Below are 23,690 nucleotides of genomic sequence, written 5' to 3'. Positions count from 1 at the left end.
GTTGATGCTGCGGCGACAGATCAGCAGCGGAAAGAGGCAGGATGAGGTCGTGCCGCTCCTTCGGTTATGGTCTGGACGAAAGGTTTTACAGTCAGTCGAGGATTCAGTGCTTTCCTCACGAAGAAGTAGAACATCCGGGTGAAGCGGAGCGGCGGTTTGGTCCTAGCCGAAGCAGCTGTGTCGCGGGCTGCTTTTCGGAGCGCGAGTCTTCAATCGGACTTCCTGTGTTTGTTCCTGTGAGTAGTGACTGCATACGATTGGGGCCTAGTTACATGCGGCGCGCTTAGTACACGCTTCGACTGTATTGCAGGTGGATAAAGTTTCTTGAGAGAAAAACACCATCCTCTCGGGCGTGTTTTGCATCCTCGCTGATGACGCAGCTCGAATGGGCTACGCAGGTTTTCGGTTCCGATGCCGGTCTTACATGTTAGGTTATACATTCCGATTCTTACTTCTTTTCAGCTGCATTCCCGTTGTGCTTCCGTCTGCATTCAACCATGCGAACAGTCTCTGGCTGTAAGAAAACAGCACTTTCCTCTGTCTAGCACAAAGGAGGTAGAGCTCCCCTCCGCGTGGTGCTCCAGAGAGCTAGCGGGGAGTGCTTTTATTTTGCAAGTCCCCATGCAGAAGCGTATTCTACCAGAAAAGTGCCGGTGTGTGATGACGCGCCGTCGGCAGCTTGGGTGCCGTGTGTTGCAAGTCGGCGAGCGAATTGGTTGAAGTTCACTTCAGCCGATCACAAAGGGCGAGGCGTGTGGAGACAAGGCGCCATGGTGTTGGGAGAAGTCGAAACGTGCAGATGGAGGCGGGGGGCCGGGTGGGGTAGGGGGGAACATCACGAGTCAAGCAAGCTACGTTCGTCGATGCGTGTGAGGGCATACAACGGCCCGTCTCGCTCAGTCAACCAGCCGCCTGTTCCGAGTTGCGAGAAGCGTGAAAAAAAGTATCGGCGCAAACGTGGCAGGTTTCTTTCAGCGAACGCATCAAGCACCTTCTCTATGGCAGTCCCGGTGGGTGGGAACGTGTGGGAGGAGCGGCTTTCTTCGTACCTAAAACAAAGGATGAACAGGTCGACCGGGGCAGTCAATTGTGATTTTGTGTGATCTACACTCGTGCGGAACCAGCAGGAGGTGGGGGAAGGGGAGCGACATCGAAGGCCCCGTTGGAGCGCGGAATCACGTGAACGCCGAGCCGTGCGAGACGAGGGGTCGTGCGTTTCTAGCCCCCTTCTGCGTTGTCGTTCGCGAAGAGGGCGAAGACGTGTCCTGCGAGCTCCGTTGGTTTCTTGAAGTCACGAAACCACCGAAATTTGTGGCGGAAAGGAGCCTAGACTCTCGGGATTTAGACAATCTCTTTTTCGGTTCGAAGATTTTGTCGACTCAGCGGACCCAAACTGCGGTTCTCTTGCCATTTTTTCTCGGCTTCGCGTCGCAGCCGAGAAGCACCTCTTCGAACGGAAATGTCTTAACTGTTTGCATGCACACGGCTGCTTAAAGGGCGGGCGTGTCTCGGCTCTGCGAGATCGTGCTCCAGGTGTCTGCGTGTGTCTCGGCGGCCGCCGAGTTTCCTGTGTCTTTTCTAGAGAGCGGGGATGTGTGTCTGTGGACTCACTCGCCGCGCGAGACCTATGATTTCGTTGCACACCTTAAGAAACGTGTCTAAACCTATGCGAGTCGCTTCGCCAGTGACACGAGTTCCCCTCGCACGTTTGGCGTGCGAGGCAGACGACCCACAGTAGCAAGTAGTGCCAGCCTCCTCTACCGCAGACCTGAGACGCGCGTGCGGAGCACATCGCTTTACGTTTACTAGCCTCACATCACCACGGCAGTGTGCCGCGAGGAGAGGGGGAGATATCGACGTCTCGCGCGGGGTTCGCGAGGCCGCCACCCTCGCAGAGAAAAAGCGCGCCGCCCCCGCAGAAGCTGCCGAGAGAGAGGGAACCGATTTTGAGCGAGGAAGCAAAGGCAGAGGAAGTCAACGACGAGGACGACCGACAAAACAAAGGGGTAACAAACAGAGAGGGAAGGGAGGGAGCAGCTGGCCCAAGAGAAGGAGGTGTCTCCTCTATGCGGTGACCTTGCATTTTCGCAGTTCACTCAAAACTACCAAAAACTCCGCTCTATACATGTTGCTTTCTCCCTTTTTGAAGGTAAAGAAAACGCGGCAACGCGTGGCGCCTCGACTCGCTCGCACGGCTCGTCTCTGCACCGAGCCTCGTGCGCAGCCCAGCCGACGAATCGCTCATCGGAAGAAAAACCAACACCCCCGAGGCGCCCCTCCGCGTGAAATCAAACAGGAAAAACAGACGCACGCCCACCACAGCCGCACGATCCAGCCCCACGATCCGGCCCCACGCGCCCGCCCAACGCAAACCCCCTACTGTGAAGCGGCGCGTCCTGGAGGAAACTCTCAGCTGAACCCGAGGCCGCCTTCTTAGCTGCCACACGCGCGGCGACACCCCCACAGCGGCCAACCGCCACGCACGCGCGGCTGGCGCGCGCACAGAATCTCCTCACATGACGCTCTCTTGGCTGCAGAAAACAGAGAGACCGCCGCAGACCCCGAAGAGACAACGGGGGGTAGGGGGGGGGGGGGAGGGGTGAGAGACCGGGCGCGCCACTCGACGCGCTCGGTCTGGTGAGATCCGAAGACGGAAGAGGAAGGCCCAACAGCTCACACATACGATGAGAGAGAAAACGACAGGAGAAAGGCGAGAGGCCGCACCTGAGAAAAACGCGCAGGCCCCTCCAAGCACAAACTCGCGCAGGAGGTATTACAAGATAAAAGGAATAATCGCCCGGCGGTTCCTGAGAGAGAAAACAGACACACAGCGTTTTACCCAAGTCGAGAACCTGCACATGCTTTCGCCGAGCAAGACAACACACATACGCCACCGCGCACAATCACAGCTGACGATCCCGTGAGCTGAAAGGAGTGTAAATACCAACAAACCTCTTCGTTCTAACGCAACGCCGCCCTCCTCCACTGCACTCATGTAACCCTGAATCCGCGAGAAAACGGTATGCCAACAAAGTTCAAAACTTGCTCGCGGTCCTTCCTCGGCAAGTCCCAGGCCTGCGTGTTTAAACTACCACAGAAAAGAGACTGCAGTCGTTCGCACTCGCAACTCCGCAGTGGTGGAGCACTGGCGAGAGAAATGAAGCTGCGGCATCCTACTACGTCTACGTACAAGCCTACTGCTGGGAAGCGCGCAGGACGCGTATAGCAGGTCACTCACTTAGGGTAGTCCTTAAACTCGTTGCGGTAGTTTCGCTGCTTCTTCATTGCCCACTCAGTCATTTTCATGAAACCGACCAACGTGAAGATCCAGGCTGCGGACGAGACAAAACGAAGGAAGAAGGCAAACCCCAAAATGCGAATACGCCATTCAAGATGCCACACCACGCCCTCCCCTTCGCTCGTTCGCATCTCTACACACATGCAGCTTTACAGCAGTCGACGAAAACTTCTTTTTAGTTATGTTTGGCTTGCTGTGCCCGACGCAACGCGCTGAAGAAGCTCCGTGCCCCAGACATAAATATACATATATATATATATATTTATATACGACGAAACTCGATTCAAACGGCGTTCATTTGCGTGCCCCGCGGGCTAGAGAGGTGCACGAAACTCACATGTCAGGCACGAGACGAGGATAGAGAAGGTGATCCAGCAAAGGGTTTCCCAGAAGTAGTTTGCGCAGCTGACGAGATCGAATCCCCAGCCACAGGGGATGCCTCGCTGGCGGGTGCCGCGCGCACGCAAGCCGCGAAGAATCAGATGCGTCTTGAAGTTCAGCAGCTCGAAGCCCTGAGGAGGCACGCGAGAAGGCCAACACACCCAATCACGCGGAGTCTTCCTACGTGCGTGTGCGCATGCAGACGTGATACCCGTAGGAACTGCAATCCTGCTCGTCACGGCGGATAACTACGGGCGGGCGCTTTGAAAAGACGCGCGAGGGGAGCACTTTGAGGCTTACCACCATGATCGCGGCAAGCCCGTAGATGACGAGGGGCTGATCGTCACGCCACATCGGTTGGTATTTCGGGTGGAAGAGGAAGTAGCCAACGAGGGCACCGAAGAGGCCCCAGTAGTGTCCGCAGTTGATCGGGACGTTGACGATCGGCATGGTGCTGCTGCTGAATCGATGCACGAAGAGCGTCTCCAGCTCGCGCTTCATGTAGTGAAACATCGTCAGCCAGAAGGCCACCCTGCGAGCCACGCCGAAGGAGTCGAAATCCTCACGCGTCTGCCGCACACCCTTCGTGAACGTGCACACACCGCGGCAGCCAGGACCCTCGCACACGCACGCGAAGTCTGCGCGTCCTCTGTGCGAGACGCGACGGAATGAAGACTCGCGAACGGCGACGGCACTCTGCCGCACGAAGAGAGGTTGAACGAGCACGCTTTACCACGGACGTTTGGACACAAAAACAGCCCTTCTGCGCAGACAAAAAACTTTGAGGCACACGGCGAAGCGCCGTGCTGACTTACTTCTGAACCAAACACTTCTCCGGGGGCGCGTGTACGCCGTAAATTAGAGTTGGGCAGCAGTAGAAGAAAAGGAAGATCAAGAGAGGCCCCAAGTACTCGAGAACGAACACCAGCCGCCACGAAATCTGCACGCCTGGAAACACGCCGCATCCACGCACTCCAGCACTGTTCAGACCCACAGAAAGGAAAAAGACTCCCAGCCCTGGACATGAAGCATCTCCCCGGCACAACCCCGGCGCCCCCTCCGACAAGCAGGGCAAAGACCTGAGTCTCCACTTCAGCGGCCCGGTGCTTCACTCGCGAGTCTGAGCAAGCCCTCTTTCGTCGGGCGACAGGCACGCCATCAGGCAGCCGCCTCCTCGAGCCACCACGCGTTCAACTCCAGCCTCTCCCGCTGCGGGTAAACTGTGTGGCCGCGTCGCGCCTAGGGACCCCTTCCGTGAACAGAATCCGTCGCACGCTTCGCCGCAGCCGCGCCGAGACGAAAGGGCATACCGAGGTCTTTGAAGATGAGAGTCGAGCCGTCGGTCACGCCATACGCGGCGAGAGGACCGTCACCCTTGATCGGCGCTCCCTTCGCCTTTCCGACCGTCCACCATTGCCTCTCTGGGTAGTAATGGACTGCGAAAGAAACGCACAGAGGTGGGCACGCAGCGCCTTGTGCAGGAATCGGCGCGCCTAGCCACAGATCCTGCATCCCTCCCCTCGAGCCGAAACTCATGCGGAAAGACCCTCTCCGGCGGCGCCAGGCAGGACACAGCGCGCGCACGAAGAGAGTGCACAGCGCAGAAGACTCGTGTCTACAAATCCTGGCAGCCCGCCAGATTGCAAGGCGCAGTCGCAGGGCGCCGACCTCCACAGCTCCGCCGCAGCCGCACACGCGGAAACGCGCGCGACAACGCGAAGACAGAGGAGGAGGACGCGACGAAAAGACAATGGACTAGCCTGCCAGGCCAACTATGTCTACGTGGACGCCCTGGCGCCGCACCACGCCACGCTTTCACAACGAAGAAGAGACTCCGAAGGAGCCAGAGGCAGCGACGACACGTGACACGGGCCGCAAACATGCTCCAGAACCCGCCAGCGAGCCTCGGCGCCTTTGAGGCCGGTAGGGACGATTGTTCCGGCTTGCGATCCCCAACGCAGCTTTTGCGGCTTCGTCACCCCAAAGTGGCTCCGCATCGCACTCCGCCGTGACACAGAGGAAAACACCGAGAGATTCGCAGGGTCACCAAGTTGTGTCGGGGCCGTCGCCGGCGTAAAATTCCGGTGACGGGACCCTCCTCATTTTCCATGGAGGGAAACTGCTGGTGTAAGCATGCGCCTTCGCGTCAGATTGCTGGCAAGCGACGTACACTTTTGGTAGAAGAGCTGCTTGAATTCACCGACCGTGCAGTCATCGTTCAGCTCGAAAGCGTCGATGAACTTGCCGTTGCGTTTCTTGAGCGAGACCCTCATTTTGCGGTTCGCCGGCCAGCAAAAAATCGAAATCTGACTCGATGCGCCAGGGGATACACTCAAACGGAGCTATTCCCAGTGGCGTTTCCTCTGCACAAATTCACACACAACGCCTGCGGCGTCCGTGAAGCGGTTCGCAAGAGACTACGAGCAGGAATGGTGCACTAGCTTGCCGAATTGTGGGAGGGAAACACGGAAAACTCTTGGTCTCGACCCGACCGAAAACGCCGGACACCGGCGTGAAAGCAGTTTTCTGGAGGACGCCAAATCCAGCTGTTCGTGCACGGTCTGCGAGAGAACGCGTTTTTTTCAAGGAAAACGCGCGTGTCGCCGGCTAGAGCGAGAAAAAGGGGGGTTGTGAAAGACGACGAACGAGACGGGCATGCAGAGAGCGCAGACAGCACGGAGCTGTTTCGCGGACGACACTGGACTAGGGAAGCGACCAAGCCACGAAGCGAGAAAACGAGAGGGCTTTTCCCGCGAGAAAGGCCGCCAGAAGAGCGCCCGGAAAGACTTCTCACAAACACGAGGCCAAGCGTATCTGGAAAGAGGCCGTCCTGGACAAAAAGTGAGCGTTAGCCAGCGAAAGAGCGTATTCTCCTCTGGTGGTAACACCACCCCTTCTCTTCCACCCAAACACAACAGCAGCTTTTGCCTACACAGCGCCCTTAGAGAGACAGCGGCAGCCCGTCGGCGGCTGCAGCGAGCTTAAGGGCTTGTTTTCCCGCTGGAAACTGCCTGAGATGCAAGTGTGTATATTGTATCTGGACGCGAGCGCACGCCAAGGTGACGCGCTGGTCACTTGGCTGCCGCGGATATGCAAAACGAACCGCGTACCTTGGGCAGGAGGCGAGATCGCGCCAAAATGAGTCTATATATACGCGTGTGTCATGCAGCGCGACTGCGTCAGGAGTCCTAACCAAAGAAGAGAGACGCAACCACGTGCCCTGTTTGCCAGCAGAGGGGGCAGGTTTTCTTCCCTTGAACACACCGCGTCTGTTCAAAAACGGACTTGCAAGGGAAGCGAACTACAGTCAGCTTAGGCATGTCGAGAGCAGCGAAGCTCGAGGAACGATCACCTATTCAGACGACGACGTTGGCTTCAGCAGGCGCGCTCATACAGGAGGATCCTACGCCCAAAACGTTCGCTTGCCAATAGAGGTATGGTGCTCAGCCGCGCTGCTCACAGACGACTGACGCAGCGGAGGCGGGGACACGGGCTTCCATCTCATCGCGCAACAACAGCAATAGAAGCTACACATGATTTTCTGGAGGACCAATGTCTTAAGAAAGCCAGCTCTTTCCCACGGTGGTCGCAGAATTCAGCCGTTCCGGTGCATCGGCGATCCAAAGTCATCTTGTGGCCTGAGAGTGGTCAGATACAGAAGCGAGTAGAAGGGACACAGCCGGCAGGGCCGTGCAGCGGCAGCGCGAACCTGGGGAGCAGCCTCAGTCGCACACAACGCCTCCGCGTCCTGATTGGGTTTCGCTGCCTTCCTGGCGTGTTGCAGATTGCCACCGCTTCGGATAAATTGGATACTCTCTGCGAGGCGACAGGCGTTTTTAAGTTAAACTCTGGCTCCACAGATCAAAAGCCGTGATTCATGCTACGCCCGTGTTGCACTAGTCCTGGCAACGTACGCAGAGAAAAATCTCTCGGCACTACTTTCACGGATTTCAAACGAAGCACACCCTGTCGAAGTCCACCCCTGGAGGCACGCCCTCAAAGTCACAGTGCGAAGCTGCCTTGCCTCGGCATCCAGCAACCAATGCCTTATCTCGGTCGCCAGCAAACGTGAATCACAGGCGCGCCACTGGGTACGCACGCGTCTGGCGTGCTCCACTGCTGAGGAAAAGAGTGTGCTGCCTTCCCCCCCCCCCCCCCCCCCCCCCCCCCCCCCCCCCCCCCCCCCCCCCCCCCCCCCCCGGCCTTCCTCCTTCGGATGTGGGGTTAAAAAAAGCGAGCGGCTGGCGTGTGGCTGTAAAGCCCCAGCTACGAGCGGATACTGTGCCTCAGCGACAGCGCTCACTCGCGCCGTCGACACATTCGCTGGCGCGACAGTGGCGCGTGTGCGCGGAGAAAATCGTGGAAAAAACTGCGACTCGGCGTGAGCCCCCGCATAAACGTGTGAGCGCTTCGAAGAACGATCGCGTCTCGCTCCGCAGTCTAGACCCAAAACTTTCGAGCGACTCAGCGGCAATCAAAAAGTGAAACTTCCCAGCGACGTCTGCACCACACGTGCGAACTGCGTGTCAGTCAACACTGAGACTGACAGATACCGTCTGAACTAGCTTGTGCCTTGCCCCACGCGCGATTTAAAACACCCCCTGCATGCAATTGCGTCCTGCGTAGAGGTCTCTCTGCTTCAACGCAGCAACCGGCGCAGCAGGGCGACCCGCGTCCGCGCCACTGCGGTCACGCAAGAGCAGCTCTCTTCAAGAGCGACAGCCGCAGGCACCACAAGGGACTTTCGGCTTCAAAGGGAACCTCCGCGGCTCCAACAAAGACAGCAACTGACAAGGTCGAGCGCCTTTTCTCTGGCCTATCTCCCCCCCAGCCGCATGACCTCAGGCAGGTCGCCGTCCTGAGTCCGCGGCGCGCCCCCGGCGGCCCCCGCCCCGGGTCGGCTGTACCTGCGAACCGCAGCGACACCGCATCCGCCGCGCGCGAGATGGAGCCACGAGGAAAAAAAAGAGATGCTCGAACCGAACCGCCACGCACGCCTCGATACCCCAAAATACTCGTCGCTGCACACGCGCTGCGAGCGCGATCGAGTTGCTGGGCTACGCGTGACAAAATTGGGAGTGGGCGAACACCATTCCTCGCAACCTCTACACACCCAAGGCAAAAATACCTGTCTATGGACACCTGAGAAAGAGATGGGAGCCGTCGACCGCGCCCAGAAACGCTACGCTGCTGCGACCCGACTGCAGAGCAGCATCGGCGGAAGGTGCCTGCAAATGAAATTCTGCCGCTGCCAGAGCCCGCCTTCTCGCAGCTGAGAGTCTTACCGCTCCATGAGCTGCTGAACTTTCTTCAGATGCTCCTGCGAAGGCTGCTTAGGCGCAGCCGCAGCTGCTGCTTCACTCGACGCAGAGGACGCCGGCGCACGCGCGCCTTCCCTCTCGCTCGACTGCACGGGGCGCTTACTGCCTCCGCGGCCGCGCGACGGAGATCTGCGAACCAACAAACTCTCACATGTCACTGCAAATACTGTACATACACGTAAAATACGTATTTATATATAGGTGTATGGCTCCCAAAGAAAGACAACGTGCCTCTCGGGCTCGCGCTAGGCCTGAAAAAGTGGAGGTCAAACCTCCGGCAGTTGCACCTGTAACTCGGCATGTGCGGGCCGCTGTCCCTCTCGCAGCCCTCGCGCCTGTGAGGCCTGAAATGCGCTGCGAGGGCGCCGTATTCGCGCTGTCAAACCCGAAGTGGATGCCGCCGCGGCAAGCAGGTCGCCCGGCTCTGCGCGCGACCGCAGTCGAATCGGGTGACTTTTCGCAACGAGAGCTAGACGCACCGCTCAGACTTGCGCGCGGAAGAAGACACGTGCGTGCGCGACGACTGCGAGTGCGGCGCGTTCGTAAGGCGAGAGGACAGCGACGACTTGTAAGACGTCGGCCTTCGTGCGTAGTCCTGCAAGCAAAAGAAAAACGCGCAAAGCTCTTTACGCATCGACTCACACGACAGAGGCAGGCCAACCCCCCCACACGCGCCCTGGTGCGCTGAGGAAATCTCTCCACGCAGACCTAGAAAGCCAGACACGCTGAATCTTCCGCTGCACACTCCCTCCCCCCCTGTCTGCGAATTGGTCTGCTCGCAGTCGATGCTGCCGCGGTTAGCTTCCGCAGCCGATCCGCCTTTCCTCTCAGGAGAGTCGAGTCACGCATGCTAAGAGTTTGTCGGCTTATTACAGGCACAAACCCATGCGCCACAGGCTTCACATGCAGTTCTCAGGGTTCGCATGCAGAGGAACCTCGGTTTTAAGAGACATGACCTGTGCTGAGACACTGGCGGAGAGATCCCAATCGCGCCGGTCGAAGGCTGCGCGGCGCGCCAGCGTGCGCGACGGCAGTGCAACCAAGACAGAAATACGCGGCTCCTTGATCCGGCTGCGAGGCTGCGCCCTCCTCCGCCCATTCGGCAGGCAGACACATCTACAAACGTGAAAATCTTTGGCGCTGCCGCACTTTCTGCCTTTCCGCGGCGCCTCCCCCATCGGTCCCCCCTCCTGTCCCTCTTGCGCCCTATGTCATGCGCGGCGTGCGCCCGCGGCGCATCCAGACCGCTGTGTCTGCGTGGGCGGTGGCTTTCTCACCTTTCCGGTCGCGAGCGCTTTTTCGCGTTCCTTTCTCCTGAACTCTTTGAGCAAGTCGTGCTGCGTCCTCGCTCGCGGGCTCCCCGAGCGGCTGTGGCTGACGCTCCTGCTGCGGCTGCGAGAGCTTCCACTGCGGCTGCGGCTCCGCCTGAACGGAGAGACAGGATCCGTTGACCGCCGACGTGCATCGGCTGCGTCGCCGCCTCACCTCTTCTGTCTACCTTCTTTTCGCCGTCTTCCTGCGCCCGCTGCCCGCCTGCGTCCGCCTCACTGTCCCCCCCGCGACTAAGCCCCCCCCTCCTTGCCAGCGAGTGTTCTTTGCGATTCTCTCTCACCGTTTGCTGCCTTTGTGTCTGTCGCCTCGATCTGAGCGGCCGGAGGCCTCGCGCTCTTCTCCGTCTCTGTGTCTGCGGTGGGAGGCGTGTTTGTCTCGCCTGCGTTCGCGGTCGCCTCCGCGGCTACCGCTGCGCGAGCGGCTTCTGCGCCGGCGCTCGTCGTCGTCGGAGTGGCGGTGCGACCCGTGGCCTTCGCGGGAGTAGTGCACCTCGCGCTTGTGCTTCTTCGATTTCTTCTCCTTCTTGCTCTCCTTCTTGAGCGACTCGATTAGAATCACCAAGCCGAGGTCAATCAGCTCCTCAGACCCGTCCTCGAGCTGCACCCACGCGCCGCCCGGCCGGCTCTCGAGATCCACAGAGATGATCTCGCCCTCCAGCCAGTCCCCCCTGCAGACACGAACAGCAGACAAAACTCCACTAAACCAAACGCGGAGAAAAGGAAAAACCGAAGAAGAGAAAGAACAGACGACACACCCGCCTGGAAAACATCCCCTCCTGCGGCTGGCGGGCCGTTTGCACGCACGAGGATCGCCACGAGGCGCATGACTGCGCCGAAGAGAGAAAACGCGGACGCGGCGAAGCCCTGCACTCGAAGCACTCCGCCGCGGCGACTTCTCCGCGGCTCCAACGCGTTTTCACAGACAAAAAACCCCATCAACTGGCGCTGCGAGAGGCGCCGACGCGACTCACTTCGAGCATGCCTGCACAGCGGCGCCGGGGACGAAGCGGTTGATGTCCTGCATATTATGCGCCTTGCGCTTTCGGTGCTCATCCATCGCCATGACCTGCGTGCCGTAAAGATTCTTGACCTTCACCGGCAGGCGAGGCAGCACTGTGTTGAAGTACTTGTCCTCCGTCAGCAGCGACTCCACGTATTCACCTGCAGGCCAACGCCACACACAGAGACCCACACACGCGTCGCACAGAAGAGATATATGCATAAGTATAGACAAAAGAAAAGAGCAAGAGGAGAGAAAGCCAGCACCTTCAAAGGCAACAGGAGCCTCAACACGCGACGGCAGACTCTGCTCACTGGCGCACGTGAGGGCTCGCGCGTCCTACGCGGCCTGTAACGCGCCACCGGCCGTCGCGCAGGTCGACGGACGCCTCACGTCCCACCTCCGCCGCAGAAAGGGAACGCGCAGCGTCGCAGAAGACGCGCATCAGAAAGAGACGCCGACGACGAACAGACGGTCGCTGAGAGGTGCACCCTCGCCTACTCGAGAGAGAGAAAGGACGAATTCGAAGGCGAGACACGCGGCACGAATGAGAGGGCATCCCGTTTCCAGCGCTCCGCCCTCCACTCGCCTTGAGGCACGCGAACCCACCCCTCGCCCGGCATGCAGACACCCACGCGCCATGGGATTTTCATCCTTTCACCCAAGGAGCCATGCGTTGTTCATGCTTTTGGCGCGCTCCGCATGTCCTCACCTATGGTAGTCGTCCGCTTCGGGTCTGCACTCGCTGCGAACTCCTCGTCATCCAAAAAGTAGGGCTCGAACCACTTCCACAGCTGCAGAGACACACGACCACCCGAGGCTGAAAAAATGCCGAAGCCCCGCTAAAAACAAGAAAGAGCGAGGGCACCAGAGCGGCCGCAGAAGGTGCAGCGATGCATGCGGAGAAAAACCTCACGATACGGTGTGGAAGACCGAAACCAGAGGAGGCGGAGTCGTCCGTCTCTTCAGGTCTCAGCGCGCCTTGCAAGGCGCGGCTGACTTAAGGCTACAAATCCTTCGTCCACTGTCTGCCTCGGGCTCATGCTGCGCACACGCCGCCCCTAGACCTGTGAACGTCTCCCTATGCCTCGTTCTTCGCTGTTGCACCACTGGAAACAAAACGAGGCGTCCGAAGTGGACTCACGGAGAAAGAAACACGCTTCTGACGTGAATAATCTACATAACGATTTACTTTTGTTCCACGCGGGCGCCGCCCGGAGACCCACTTTCTCAGGTGGATGGACGTAGCGGAGATAGAGGAAGCCGGTGCAGCGCACGTAGGGCGAGTCGTAGTTATCGAGCAGCTGCTCCAGCTGAAAACATCATAAAAAATTCTAGAAACTCAATTAAAAACTGAAAACGAACTTCACCCCCGCCAGACACCCCAGACAACCATTCCCTCGGTGGGCGCTCTCGCAGCCACACGATGTATATAGATTTTTTTGCGCAGCGTTTCCACGCAAGAAACCACCGACTGTCGCCAGCTGGGACTGCCGCAGAAGACGACGACGCGCGCGGCGGAGAGAGAAGGAAGCAGAGACTTTGCAGCACGAAGAGTCGGGGAGACGACAGGCGACCTCGAAGAGACGCCCTCCCACGCAGCGGAGACTCACTTTGACTCGCTGAATCTGTGCGCGCGAGGCCGCGCCTAACCCCCCGACGTTGACACGCCACACGCGCGAAAACGTACCTGCTTGTTGGCGAGCTTCATGGTGAAGAGCTTGTAGAGACAACAGAAGAGGGTGGAGGGCGCCCGCGACGAGCCCGAGCAATACGGCTCCGCGTGCTGCGCGTACTGGACGATCTCCTCGACGACTTCCGGCACCGTCTTCAACTCGTGGAGGGACTTAAAGTACTCCGAGGCCAGGATATTCGCTGAACGCCCGCAGTAGCAGCCAACGCACGCCGCGCAAATCCGCATTCAAGAGGAAAAGCAAGCAAAAAAAACAGGCCTCAGCGGGGCGGTTTGCTTCCCCACCCCCGTCCCCCCAAGTCCGGCCTCGCACGCAAGCGAGCATCGCTGAGTCGAGGAAAGACTCAGCCACGGCGCGCGTTCACCGCCGAGAAGGAAATACGCAAAAAAAAAACCGGCGCCTGCGGGAACCGAGATGCCTTTCGCGCATGCAGAGCTGGCCTGCTGTAAACAGGGCAACTTCGATAGTCTGCCTTCAATCCGAAAACCTCCTTTGCTTGAGGCAGACGGAAAGGCAAACCTGAACGACTACGAGAGAGAAGAAATGAGGCCTGACGCTGCCTCGCGAGAAGCGCGTGCCGTTACAGCGGTAAAGGCGACCCGCATGGATCTCGCGCGCTCCGCACTGAACAAAAAAGAAACAAATGAAAAAAGTTGCCAGCTGTTCCCCTTGCTTTTATGGAACGTACATCTGAGGAGGGCGTTCACGTTGAATGTCGTTGTGTCTGTCATTTCTACCATATTTCTCTTCTGCACGTCGTCGTCTTCCTGCTGCCGCAACTCTCGCTTCTGCAGGATCCCGAGCTGCTGCGCGAAACCTGCAGAAAAAAGCCAAACGCCGAGTCTGATTTCAAGCTCGGATCTGAAAAGGCCTCCAACATCGACAAGGAGATTCTGCTATCGGTGTGAAAACCCGTAAAGCTACGTCTATTTTAAAGAATTCCGGATAAAGGACAGGCACAGAAAGAGAAGGTAGAATCGAGAGGAATCAGCGCGGCCTCGCATTAGCAGTGAACCGCGGCACGTTGCCAGTCGTTCTAGTCGAAGGACAGCCCGCTCGAGTCTCGACACAGGAGACACCACGCATTAACTTTGTCTTGAATAAGAGCCCCCGCCGTTGAGCTCTATGCGTCCCTTTTTGCGTTGGAACCGAGATTTTGGAAGCATTTTTCGCCTTTGTGTGGACTCGGCGTGCTCCCAGGGCCTTCAAAGTGCGCACCGAGAGGTACAGAGCTACAGAGTTGCAGCCGCCGCGCTTAGTGAACGCGGCGATTCGTCGACCCCTCGTGATAAAGCATCTTCCTCACTTTTGTATTTGCGGCAGAATTTGCAGTGCAGCTGTGGCTTCGTGTGGAGATGGCATCGATTCACTGCCCAGGTGTCGCCACCATCCTCCTGAGAAACGAACCGCAAGAACGGAAAGCGGCTTGCACGCACAGCAGCCCAGCTGTAGGTACACTCAGCCCACCCTGAGGCGGGATCCCCAGGGGCGCCCACAACCACGCGCGCCGCACGAGGAAAACAAGACACGGAAAAGCTCCTCTTCGTGACGAGAGCGGAAGCGATACGCGAAAAGATCAAGGCGAACCCGCTCCACTTCTGGCCGTCTCCTCCCGGATTCGCAACTCCGCCCTCGCGTCGCCCCGCGACAAGCCCCGTCCTCTCTTTGTCGCTTTGAGCCGATCCTTGCGTCGACTCCCGTCCATTCAGCGAGCCTGAAGCAGCCCCTTTTCTCTCTGCGTGCGAGCTCCAGCATCGGCCGCATTTGCTTGCGCGTCACGCGGGCCTGCTTACCTCGCCCTCCATGGCCATTACACTCTGCACGCCTGCACCACTCATGCCACCCGCAGACGCTCCCGCCGCCCCTGGCGCCGCGACCGCGGTCGCGGCGCCAGGGATTGCTGGGGCTCCAGTCGGGGGCCCTAGGACGACGCCAGGGGCCCCGCCTGGCCCCCGTGCCGCAGGCGTCGGGGGATAGTAGACCGACGGTGCGCCGGGGACGCCGCCTGCAGACATCCAAAAGTTAAGGATAACAACCACAAAGCGAGACTCTCAACGGGGAGAGACACTCCCCCCCGAGAAGGACGGACGGAGACACCACGCCGGAAAAATCGGGAGGACAAACTCGGGCGACTCAAGAACGAAAGATCACGGCGGAGAATTCGGAGAGCCGACAGGAGAGTGCGGAGGCAACGTCCCAAAAAGAAGAGAGAAAACGACGACTGATCGCGAGTATGCCCCGCGCCAGTCGGTAAAGAGAGACAGCAACGAGCCAACAACACCCAAGCAAACGCATGCGACTTGAAGAAGAGCGGAGAGAGCTGCCCGAAAGAGTTCGCCGCTCACCGGGTGCACTGTGAGGCACGCACGAGCCAGTCGGCGGCCCCTGCAGCGCGGGGAGAATCGAGGGAGTAGCTCCGTAGGGAGAGGGGTAGGGGTACATGCTGGAGAGAAGAGAAACGAGAAGACGCGGAAGCGACCCTGGGGACGACGAGGAAGGCCAAGCGAGGAAGTCCCCCAGGCGGAAACGAAACACGAAGAAAGGGGAGAGAAGGAAACCTAAAAAAAACCGAGCAACGAAGAAGAGAAGCGGCTGCTAGAGATGTAGAAGATACAAGATTTGAAGGGGAGGCAGGAGGATTCGCTCGTTGTGCACTCGAAGCGCCGCGACTTTGTGGACATGAGAGGGAGGTGGACGCCGGCTCACATCCGCAGACCTCTCAAGGAGTGCGCCAGAACAAGAAATTGAAAAAAAGAAGCGCGGAGAACCGCCGGTAAACCTTGCAAAACAAAAGGCGAAATGCAGCACACCAGAAACGGCAACGGAGAGATCAATCAGGAGCGCGTAGCGGCCTGATGAATAGGAGTCCCTACTCTGGAGCCTGCTGCAGTCCCGTCGCTTCAGAGGCTCTCAGGAGATATAAAGGAGAGAGTGACTGCAGGGAGAAGTTTGAAGACGAGGCGGACAAGCTGCGCGCTCACAGAGGAGTGCAGAGATACGCACGCGGAGAGGATGCCAGCGCCGTGCGGAGAAATGAGGCGAGGCGCCACAAAATAGAGAAGTCCAGGCGGCGCCGAAAGAAAAAAGAAGCACGTAGGTGGTGAGACGAAGCGAAAGGAAAGAAGAGAAAAGAAAATGCGAGGCGAGGGCAAAGAAGTTAGCCCAGCGCAGAGCAAGCGAGAATCGCGTTTCTGCGTGCGAGGTGTATAGACAGCAGAACCTTGTGCCTCTCCCCTCTTCGCCTCACGCGCGAGTTTTGCAGGAAGGCAGATGGACTTTGGTCTGGCGCCCTCGAGAACCGGCTTTCTCTTTTTCTTTTTCTTCGTCCTTCGCAGCTCCCGCACATGCAGTGCTCGCGAGACGTCGCAGAAACGCGATTTCTCACGCGGGCGGCACAGGCGGGAGGCGCAACACTCGCTGGGCGGCACGCGCCATGTGCTGTGGAAAATGGACAAGAAAAAACAACAGCGAAAACGAAAAGGTCAACGAAACAGCAGACCTTCAGGGAGAGATTGAAGGCTTGTCTTTCTCTGAATATTCGTTAAAGAACAGGAAACAGCGCGTGAACGCCATGGGAGACTACTAGCCCCATCCTTTACATCTCACAGAGATCAAACAACTGCGTGCCGCCGCGATCACGCACAAGACAAACTGAAGGCGAGCACCCTCTGTCGTCTTCATTCTTCTCAAACATCTACTCAAGTTACTCGCCGCCTTTTCTGGCCTTCCAAGGACTTTAGTCCACTTAAATCGGGTCGTTTTTTTCGCTGCGTCTGGCGTGTGCCTGTCCTCACCTCTTTTCTCAGGCTCCGCTGCCAGCTTGCGCGGGACAGGCAGACGTCGGCTATCGAGCTTCGCTTAAATTAACCCCCTTTTTCTCTTCGTACGCTGCCGAAAGGCTTTCTTTTTCTGTGTGCCTTCGTCCTTGCCTCCTCCACCACTCTCGCGGCAACTCTCGCGTCCGCTTCTCCTCCGCTGTCTTGCGGAGCGCCGCCTGGCTGCTACCCAACCCCCCAACGCAGACTCCTGCGGCTGCTCAGTGGAGGATCTGACCCCCTCGTAGCCGTCTTTTCTGTTCGTTCTTTCTCTCCTCGCGTCCTCAGCCCCGCGGATCACCATGATGGGCACAGGAGAGGTTCGCGACACGACGGCGCGGCCGCAGAGCGGGACTCTGTCAGAGAGACACGCGCGTGCAGCCGAGCCCTGCCGCGCCGCCGCCGCCGCTGGAGCCGTGCCCCCTCTGCTGCCGCTGCGGTGTACGTACACCGTGGGCGATCGCGTCGTGGACCTCGAGGGGCACCTGGGCACCCTGCGCTACATCGGCGCAGTCCACGGCTACAGCCGAAGGGCATCGGCGCGGCTGGCCTCCTCGCTCGCTGCGCCCGACAGCTCCTCGGGGGCCTGCGCAGACGAGGAAGAAGCGGATCTCTGGCTCGGCGTCGAGTGGGATGACCCCGGCCGCGGAAAGCATGACGGCTCGCTCAACGGGAAGGTCTACTTCACCTGCGCGTCGCCAGAGACCCGACGACGCGCGACCCCCCGGGCCCCCCACGCCGCCGCAGAAGGCGGCGACTGCGGCGCAGAGCGAAGCACAGCCGGATCCTTCGTGAAGAGATGCAAACTCGTGGAGCCGCAGGACTTCAAGCGAGCCGTTGTCCAGAGATACACCACGAAGCTGACCCAAGGTACGCCCCGCGCAGCGCGGAGACGCAAGAGGCGGCGAGGAGCCGAAAACAAGGAGGAAGATGAAGAAGACAAAGGGGGGGGGATGCGCTCAGAGTGAGAAGCCCAGGCAGGCGGAGCTAGCGATGCCGGAAATGCAGAAAAACGCGGCAGCGAGTGCGTCCAGAGATAGAGAGGGAGAAATACGGAAAGAGACAGCGAACGAGGGCCGAAGGGGAGAGGCAGCAACACGAGGCGCATCGGCACCAACGCCGATGCAAAGGGAGAACTCCAGAGGCGGACTAGCCGGAAAAAGAGGAGAGACTTAGGGTCGCCCTCGCGGACATCGATCCCGGTTCCGCGTCGAGACTCAGTCGTATCTTTTTTTGACTTTTCAAAGCTCACTCACAAAGACACATTCCCAGAGCGAGGCGGCTCGGAGCGCAGATGACGCCTCGCTTCTTTTCTGTTTGTCCACACTCGCGCCGTGAAGAATACCGTGTCTACAGGGCCCTCTGCGTGCGGCTTTGCTGATCGGCTCACAGGTCCTGTGCGTTGTCCCCTCGTTTGCTGCAGAGCAAGTCGACGCGATGCTTCTCGTCAATCCAATTACGAACCGCACAAAGCCCGTGGAGTTCGTCGGCCGCGAAGAAGTGAGAGATCTGCGCTTCTCGCTGGACGCTGGAATAATCAGACTCGCCCACGCAGCCGCAGGGCGTGGAAGCCACAGATCCACACACCGAGACTGGCGCCTGGCTGTCCTCTGCATGCTCATTCACGCATGCGCAAAGGCCTGCGCGGAGAATATGTGAAAACCAGCTAACCCTATGTCTAATTATATATATATATATACATATATTTATACGTGACTCTCTGCTTTGCTGGTGCAACGCGGTGGCATACTCGTAGGGCATGCACAGCCACATCTATCAGCTTATCTCTATCTGTATTTGTATGTGAATCTATTTATAGATCTATATCTATCTGTATTTTCTCTCTTAATACAACGATGTACACAAGGGTAGCGATCAAAATGAATCGACGTATAACTGGACTTCCCGTCGGTGACCGCGAGCGTTGTATTCCAATTTCGCACATGCTGGGAACGCTCGCCTTCTACTTTTTCTGATTATTCAGACTGCAAACGCTTTCGCCCTGCATCCATGCTGCGTTTGCGTCTCTCTCATGGCAGCCTTGTCACTTTGTGTGCTGCTGCTTGAAGGCCGAGGCACACTTCGCGCGCCTCCACCTGCTGAACGCGATGAGCTTCAACGGCAGCTGCGCGATTCGTTCTGCGGGGCCTTCGCCGCGCCTCGTGCTTCCCAGTAAGAACTTTTGAGGCGTTTTGGGGCGAAGCGCCGTGTCGGAACGCCAGAGGACGCAAAGAAGACGAGGTGGAGATCGACTCGCCTTCAAAAAGAAAGCGGGGCTCTGGGGACAGCGACTGGCGGCAGCCTCGACGGGGCGCCGACAGAGATACGTCCTGCGCAGCTCCGACGCGCAGGGTCATCTGTGCACACGCCTTCGCTCCTCGACAGACAGAGGTTCGACGGAATCCTTTCTTTGCAATGCGTGAAGATTCACATTGTTGCGACTGCGTCGCTCCATGCATGCTCTTTGCGCCTGCGGTGGACGTTTGCGCTGCAAGACGCGAAGGCGCTTGCGACTGGGCAGGGCTGCCGTTCGCCGAAGGATGCCTTGCTATTTTCCTTGCGTTGACTGGGATCTACAATCTGTGCCCGCAACAGCTACTATCGTCTCAACTATGCTCGGCTAATGCACTGAACATGCTGGTCACGAAACGCCCCCTTCAGATGCTGTCTGTTGTGTGCGGTCAGCGAATCGACTGCTTCTTTCCTGTTTCTGCTGGAGCCTCGCGTTTTCACCGCTTTCGGCGCCCCCGCTGGAGCGTCTCAGCCCTCTCAGACTGTGAGTTGGCTTGTGTGGCCTCGCGTCTCTCCCGCAGACCTGCGCTTCCTGTCGCTGTCGGACAGCCTCATCACGGACTGGAAGGAGCTCCTCGGCATCTTGCGCGCGGCGCCGCGCCTCCAGTCGCTGTCGCTCTGCGGCGCTCGCTTGCAGGCTTCCACGCTGCCGACAGCTCTCTCGCGGAGATCTCGCACGTCGGCAGAACTCGCAGAAAACAACGCAGGCGAGCCAGAGCTCAGCGTTCCCCCTGTTCTCTCTGAGTTGAGAGACCTGCAGCTCGACCGGACTTTTATCACCTGGGAGGAGGTGAGAATTACCGGCACATTTCTTCGCCTAGCGAGGCCTTCGGGCGGCACACTTCTTTGAAAAAAGAGTTTCAGGGCATTTCGAGAAAAGGAAGTAAAAGGAAAGCTCGTCGGTGCGTTCGGCCTGGCGACCTGAAGAGACACGTGCGAAAGACTCTGCAACAAATCGGGGCAAAGGAACGTGGGTCATGGAAATCAGCTGCTGTCGTGCTCGCAGCTCGCATTCCAGCCCAAGGTTCCGCGGACGTTTCCTTTCTTCTTTTCTTTCATCCTTGCTCCTCGCTACGCACTGCCGACTCTTTCTCTCGCGCGCTGTCCTCTTTGTCTTTCCACAGCTCCTGGCGTTCGATACGCTCGCGCCTCAGCTCGTGCGGCTGTCGATTCGCGCGAACGGCTTCTCGTCTTCTGCGTTGCTTCCTCTGTTCGCTCCCGCCGCGCGCCTTCCCGCCCACGGCGCTGCACCAAGCGAACAGAGAAAAGAAGATGAAGGCGCAGAGGCGGACGCGAATCCGAGATGCGTCTTCCACGACCTCGAGGGGCTGGATATTTCTGAGAACATCCTCGACAGCTGGGAGTCGCTCTTCGCCTGCCTGATTCACCTTCCGCGCCTCACCACGATCTGCGCCGTGGACTGCGCGCTGGGTGACTTCGCACGTGTACGTACATCGCGGGAGCCTGGCCAGCCCCCAAGCCCTGCAGTCGCAGAGACCCAGGGGGAGAAGAAAGACGACGCGCAGACACCAGAGCTTTCTTCCGCTAAACTGCTTCCAGCAGCCCCAGAGGGAGACCAGGCCTCCTGGTTAGGAAAGGGGGGAGGCGAAGTCGAGGCGCGCGAGCGGTCAGCGTTGAGCTGGGCGCTTTCCATGTCTGAAGAGCAGAGAGAACGAGTCACCGAGCTCTGCCTGGAAGACAACTGCCTCGACGCCTGGTGAGTGCCCAAGAATTCGCAGCGCTAGAAAGCGGCCACATTCGAGCCTGAGCGCGCCCGTCACTGGCAGCGACTAGAGAACTCTGCGCCTCAAACGTGTCTTGCCTTCTCTGTGTTAAGTTTGTTCGCGGCTGCCTTGCGCGGCGCTGGCATGCACTAGCGGAGCCCTTCTTTTGAGCCGGGGAGGGGGGGGGAAGGGGGGAGACTCGGGCTTTGTTTTTCAGCGTTTGGTGCACATTTGCGTTCCTAAAAGATGCAGTTGTCTCGAGAGGCGGTCTGTGCGTCTGCGGGCCGCGTGGCTGCCTCAGGGAAACTGTCACGTGGCTTGCGCGGCTCTTTCCGCGCCTGGAGCGCCTCATGCTGCAAGGAAATCCGCTGCTCGTGCAGCCGAGCGCAAACGCCAGAGATAAGCCTGCTCCGGTTGCTGCGGGCTTCGGGGCCTCCTCTCCGCAGCGACAGGTACGAACGCGGGAGAAAAAAGCTCGAAAAGGCACAGAAAGCGAACCCGAAGATGGTGAATTGAGCGCGAAACAGGGAGGGGACTCGCGACAATCAGCCACCGGAAGCGCTGAGAATAGCAAGCGCCTTGAGCGCCTATCACTCTGATGACAGATAACTGATACAATGCATTTCAACTTGAGCAATATGCTGTACATGTACATATATATATGCATGCGTGTTTGTATGTGTGTGTATGTACGTAGGGGCATTTGTGGTCGGAGCGTGGCCAGGTCTTTGTGTCTGAGTTTTTTGGGTGCGACAGCTGTTGAGTTCTCTTGTTTGATTCTTTGCCTGCACATGGGGCTCCACGAGGTCTCTCTTGCAGCTGCGCTGCCCCTTTCCCTCCCCCCTCAGGTTATGATTGCCCTGTTTCCTAACTTAAAGGTGCTCAGTGGTGGCACCGTCTCGAAGGCCGACAGGTGTGCGGCTGAACGCTACACCCTGTCTCTTTTGCATCGGATCCGAAGAGCGAACGAAGAAGGCGAATTCAGCGCTCTCCCCGTCCCTCTCGGACTCGTGGAGGTCCTCCGCCCGCCGGCCCAGGGCGTTGACCAAGTGAGGCTGCTGTACGTACACCGGAGAGTCCGGGATGTATGTAAACTGGAGATGTGAAACTCGACAGAGAGGGCATCCGTTTTTCGAGCCCCGGGACAGGCAGCGCAGACACGGTGTTGAAATCGTGGTGTATGAGTCTCGGCGGTGCCCAGGGGACATCAGTCCTACGTAGGGCCTTTTTAGGAGGCGTGCGCTCTCACTGGAGTCGCGGAGTCCGGCGTGCGCGTTTTCTGCTTTTTCTGCAGACGTGCTCGGTTCACGAAGCTCTACTCGATCGCCTCACGAAGGCCCACGGAGACTTTTCTCTCGGAGGTGAGTTCTGCCGTAGAAGGCCCAGCGGTCACCCCTCGCACTCCTCAACGACAAAGCACTCCTCGCAGCGCCCACGAAACTTATACAGCATCTCAAGCCCTTGAGACGTGCGTGCGTCACTCTCTCTTGGAAATGCCTCACAGTAGTGTCTGCATGCCTCGCTTAAAAGACTACGGTGGCTGGCGTTGGCCCTTTTCGCGCGCCCAGGGGCCCTTTCCGCGCTGCTTCGTCTGCGATCTGAACAGATGACGCCAAAAGCGAAGGAGGAGGCGGCGCGGTGCTCGCCTCCATGTTGATCGAGGTTTTCCTTCAGCCAGACGCGGCGGCAATTTTTCACAAACTGCCGGTGAAGAAGCGCGTGCCCAAGTCCATGAGAGTCCGGTAAGGCGAGCAGGCCGGTTGCAGGCGCCCCAGAGGGATGTGTGCCTGGAGGCTGTCTGAAGTTCGTCCTCTTCGGAGCGACCTGGAGAAGAAAATCTGTCGGATCGCTCACGCCTGCCATTGACACTGCGGCCAAGCGGCCCCCGATGCACGGGGCAAGCGAACCCGGATGCGCAAACACCAGCAACGTTCGAAACGCACTTCCCTCGCGAGTCCTGCGCGGAGAGAGAGAGGAAGATAGGTGGATTGAATAGACGGATAACTGGAGAGAGATATAGACAGATCGATTGATAAATAACATAGAAAGATAGGTAGTCGATAGATAGACATCGACAGACGTACAGGTAGACAGGCCGAGAGATAGAGACAGGTGGACAGGTAGACAGCGTGCTTGAGGATTTCGGCTCACTTTGACTCGCCGGCCGGTTCGTCTCTTTTCCGTCAACAGAGACCTCAAGACGCTTTGCATGCGGCTCTTCGGGCTGCCAGTGGCCCACACCGAGCTGCTGTACAACGACGGGGTGAGGCTCAGACATGCCAGCGCAGGCGCAGAGTAGCGGCGGGGCTGTGAAGATGCTGCAGAGTTAGAGGAGAGGATTCGAGAGGTCGCAGAAGAGTGCGCCGTGGGTGTCGCATGCAGGCGAAACTACTTCCTATTGCTGTCAACACGAACTAGCTGCAGCTGCCAGCGTGTGCCTCTGAAGGGCTCCACCCGACCGCTGCTCTCGAGCTTTAGAACTTGACCTTTGCTCGCCGGTACCGAACGTTTCTGAAAGCTTCAGGCCCCCGGTATCCGAGGTTCCATGTTTCAGTTCTCTGCGCTCTCTCTCTTTTCTGTGTCAGCACATGCCGGTGAGCACGCCGCTGGATGACGACGCGGCGTCTCTCGACTTCTTTGGAGTCGGCGACGGCTCCGTCGTTCGCGTGCAGGACAAGAGCGAGGCGAAGAGGCCGTGAGAAGCAGATTAAAGCGGAATGTTGTCAATTTATTTCTATTTTTGTGCTTCGTCTCATCTAGTTCTGTGTGCATCACGCAGCGAAATCGGCCTCAGCCCACATGCCTAGGATTTGAAGGCTTCTGCACACGCCCCT

At 58.6% G+C, this 23,690-nt stretch overlaps 3 protein-coding genes across 3 annotated transcripts; 1 reads left to right on the top strand and 2 right to left on the bottom strand.

Annotated features, from left to right (window-relative positions):
• Window positions 1–2,773: 2,773 nt before the first annotated feature.
• BESB_068520 (3-oxo-5-alpha-steroid 4-dehydrogenase) lies at window positions 2,774–5,952 on the bottom strand (the record flags this gene model as incomplete). Its single annotated transcript, XM_029365245.1, has 7 exons — window positions 2,774–2,807; window positions 3,239–3,332; window positions 3,636–3,810; window positions 3,980–4,211; window positions 4,495–4,627; window positions 4,990–5,115; window positions 5,850–5,952. 7 exons carry the CDS (start codon window positions 5,950–5,952, stop codon window positions 2,774–2,776), a joined length of 897 nt encoding a protein of 298 aa, XP_029218828.1.
• A 2,543-nt stretch (window positions 5,953–8,495) lies between these two features.
• Window positions 8,496–15,467, bottom strand: BESB_068510 (PRP38 family protein; the record flags this gene model as incomplete). Its single annotated transcript, XM_029365244.1, has 13 exons — window positions 8,496–8,586; window positions 8,965–9,129; window positions 9,480–9,595; window positions 10,278–10,374; window positions 10,613–10,999; window positions 11,303–11,492; window positions 12,044–12,125; window positions 12,558–12,644; window positions 13,022–13,206; window positions 13,714–13,842; window positions 14,332–14,419; window positions 14,819–14,970; window positions 15,371–15,467. 13 exons carry the CDS (start codon window positions 15,465–15,467, stop codon window positions 8,496–8,498), a joined length of 1,866 nt encoding a protein of 621 aa, XP_029218827.1.
• A 1,675-nt stretch (window positions 15,468–17,142) lies between these two features.
• Window positions 17,143–23,555, top strand: BESB_068500 (CAP-Gly domain-containing protein; the record flags this gene model as incomplete). Its single annotated transcript, XM_029365243.1, has 11 exons — window positions 17,143–17,710; window positions 18,264–18,340; window positions 18,910–19,012; window positions 19,654–19,922; window positions 20,257–20,849; window positions 21,158–21,308; window positions 21,705–21,905; window positions 22,151–22,229; window positions 22,481–22,598; window positions 23,047–23,119; window positions 23,442–23,555. 11 exons carry the CDS (start codon window positions 17,143–17,145, stop codon window positions 23,553–23,555), a joined length of 2,346 nt encoding a protein of 781 aa, XP_029218826.1.
• Window positions 23,556–23,690: the final 135 nt, after the last annotated feature.

The sequence above is a fragment of the Besnoitia besnoiti genome, chromosome VI (assembly GCF_002563875.1).
Source record: "Besnoitia besnoiti strain Bb-Ger1 chromosome VI, whole genome shotgun sequence".
NCBI classification, from domain to species: domain Eukaryota; phylum Apicomplexa; class Conoidasida; order Eucoccidiorida; family Sarcocystidae; genus Besnoitia; species Besnoitia besnoiti.
This window is presented reverse-complemented; position numbering and strand designations above follow the sequence as displayed.